We start from the raw sequence: 2,958 nt of genomic DNA, 5'->3' as shown, positions 1-2,958 counted from the left end.
AGCAGGACATGCCCACTCCACCAGACCCTTTACGTTCTCTCCCATCACCCAGATTTAGGAACCGGCTCACCTTCAACCCAAACTCATCCAGGCGAATGGAGAGCAGAGACCTCCCTTTAAACGTCACCGGGTCCTGCATGACAGCAGCGTCTCTTCCCAGGAAAGAGATGGTCAACACCGTCCCCAGGGAAAGGAAGACGAAGGCTGCGTTGATCCGGATGTTGACTGCGGGGAATCAAGCAGAAGTTGGTCAGGGAGGGCTCCTCCATCAGCCCCCAGCACAGCCCAGCATCTCCAGGAACAGAGACCTTCAAGTTCACCCTTATCACTGTGGCGGCACAGCCAGCACAGAGTCACTTGGGCAATGGTTGCTGTGGGTGCTTTATCTCGCGGTGATATGGGCAATTTGTAAGTTATCAGGGAGGAAACTGCTCCTATCTCAGCAGACCGAGAGCACTCGAGTGTCTTTGGCTGTAGGGCTCTTAAAAATCATCCCCGCTGTCTAGAAGTTTTTCACTATCTTAGCCCACGTCCAAATCCCTGCCAGACCAAGCCCTCCTTTGACAGCAAGACTTGTATTATATTCTGCAAACAAACCCTCCAGCATTAACATAACTGTAAGCTGATGGGGTATCTATCAGTTGGTTTAATAAATTCAAATTGCTTTAATGAGTTAAATAGTTTTCAGGGTAGTTTAAACAGTTTTCTGTAGTTCGCAGGAAGCTGCTGTACTATAAAGCGGGTTTTTCTCTTGCTGTTTAAACCTTGCAAGAAATGCAGAGCCCCACTCAGGTTCGCTTTTTACTCCATTTGAATAGGGAGGAACCGCAAAGCATCTGCGCCCCAATGCATCTCCCCAGGGATTGCTGCTTCTGGCTCCACAGCCGAGGACAAGACGTGCCAAGGGGAGCACAGGACCCCATCACCTTTGTAACCTCAACTCACATCTGCGGCTTTCATTCTTCGCTTTGTAGTAGCAGTAGAGGGTCAGCATCACCAGGTCTGCGAACACGTAGTAAATAGCCGTGTAAACCTGCGGGGAGAAGGATGGGTTGGTTCTACCTACAGAAAAGCTGACGGCTGGGATCAGCCAGCGTCCCAGGGCATAGCATCACATCCTGGGCAGAGAAGGGAGCATCCCAGGGCTGTCTGGTTGCCTGGTTCCTAGTGCTGGATTAAGCATCCATCCTGTCTTGTCCCATCCCATCCCTCCTCCCTGGAGTTTGGGCTGTTTGAGAGCCAACCCAGCCCCAGTGAGTCGGTCAGTACCTGCAGTGGCAGCTGACTGGCCAGGAAGGACCCGATGAGGTTTAGGATGTCACCGCCCAGCCATCCCAGCAGAAAATATACGGAGAGAGCCTGGTCCATGATGCCTGTTTTCCAGGCTTGGTAAAACTGCCTGCGAGTCACACAAAGACACAAACTGTTACCCCCAGCCGGTTCAGCGCTACCTGGGAACCATCCCCAGGTTTCCCTGCTACTCCCACCTGGACCATTTTTGCAACTTCACCCACCCAAAGCACCTGGGGAAGAGGAAAAGCAGAGAATTCCTCGAGCAAAGCCACGTGCTACTCTACAAACAGGCCACCGTGAGAAGTCCTGTGGACTTCTCTCACTGGGTGCTCACAGCAACCCGCTGGGCTCACGCCCTTGTGATCCGTCCCTCATGCGGGGGCAGAAACCGCCTGTCTGGTTATGAAATAACCCAATGACACTCAGAGACCAAGCGTGAACTCCCACGTCCTCCTCTGCCACAGCTGACCCCAGCATTTCCACGAAGCCTAGGGCTCCTGGAAACGTTTCTTCCGCACGTATGACCTGCAATGACTGCATTGCAGTTGGCTTACGTGGGTTATTACAGCTGCCAAGCATAATAACAACAATGTAAGGAAAAACAAGGCTTTGGGGCTGTACCACCTGCTCCCTCTCCTGCTGTTAAACTCAAATTTTCCAAGCCCAGATTGCTTTTGCTAAACAGATTTAATAATTCAGGCGGCTTGCACTTGAAATTTGATTTTTAGAAGGGTGTTGTACCAAGGGAAGGGCTCAGCTGGGATTTGGGAGCAATACTCACGGAAAAGAGGCAGCCACAAAGCAGAGGATGGAAACCAGTCCCAGGACAACACTGGCGATGTCCCGGCTGTCCTGGGTGCATTCGTTGAACACCTCCATCACCCACTGGGACCCATTGGGACAGTCCGGAAGGTTCCCAGGTGGGATATCGTTCCAGAACCACACACCCATGGCCCCAGCGCTCAGCTCAGCTGAGGGAACTTTACTCGCGTCTGGCAGCAAAACTGTTGGGATAAAGCCGTGAAAAAAATGAAATAACACTGGGGACAAATACAGATATATTAGGAACAGGCTCACGGCTCCTCCGGCTGTGGCCCGAAGCTGGCTGGTGTTGCAAAAAACCTCATTATGGGCTAATACACCTTTACTGGCCTTAATTTCACGTCCGGCGGGATGACACAGCCGGGAAGGCCGCCAGCCCGGCAGGACCTGGCTTCAAAGTCAGCAACAACTCCCAGAAGAAATACTCAGGACAGGGACTCACCTCGCTCGCCGGCGGTGGCTTGGAAATGGGCTTTATCTTCCCTTTGGAAACACGCTTTTTCAGAAACTTTTTTTCTTCTTTTTTTGTAACTCCGCTGCTTCTTTGGAACTCGCTGGGTTTCCTTTGCAAATCTTTTTCAGAAACTTGCTGGTTTTTTTTCCCAAATCAGCGGCTTTTTCGGGAAGTTGCCGGCAATTTTTTTCAAATCTGCTGCTTTTGGGCGAAACTACCGCGGTTTTTTAACAAACCGGCTGCTTTTTCAGAAACTTGCTGTTTTTCTACACCCCTGACTTTCAGGAAAGGTGCTGTTTTCTTGTCCAAATCTGCCTGGTTGTGGAGACCTTCCCGGCGGATCCGCGCAGCGCCTGAGGGACGCAGGCGTCACCAACCGTCTGCGAATT

General features: G+C 51.6%; 1 protein-coding gene across 1 annotated transcript in view; it reads right to left on the bottom strand.

Moving 5' to 3' along the window:
- The window catches only part of PQLC2 (PQ loop repeat containing 2), a 3,422-nt gene extending 1,208 nt beyond the window's left edge, over positions 1-2,214 (bottom strand). Inside the window, exons 1-4 of the mRNA XM_010189686.1 lie at positions 2,075-2,214; positions 1,270-1,399; positions 946-1,033; positions 71-225 (exon numbers count right to left, since the gene is read on the bottom strand). Coding sequence (XP_010187988.1) covers positions 71-225; positions 946-1,033; positions 1,270-1,399; positions 2,075-2,172 — 471 coding nt within the window. The 5' untranslated portion in view covers positions 2,173-2,214. The remainder of the gene's footprint in view (positions 1-70; positions 226-945; positions 1,034-1,269; positions 1,400-2,074) is intronic.
- Between the last annotated feature and the right edge of the window lie 744 nt (positions 2,215-2,958).

Source organism: Mesitornis unicolor, unplaced genomic scaffold (assembly GCF_000695765.1).
Source record: "Mesitornis unicolor isolate BGI_N332 unplaced genomic scaffold, ASM69576v1 scaffold29518, whole genome shotgun sequence".
Taxonomy (NCBI): Eukaryota; Metazoa; Chordata; class Aves; order Mesitornithiformes; family Mesitornithidae; genus Mesitornis; species Mesitornis unicolor.
Note: the sequence above shows the minus strand (reverse complement) of the source record. Positions and strands in the feature narration are given on the sequence as shown.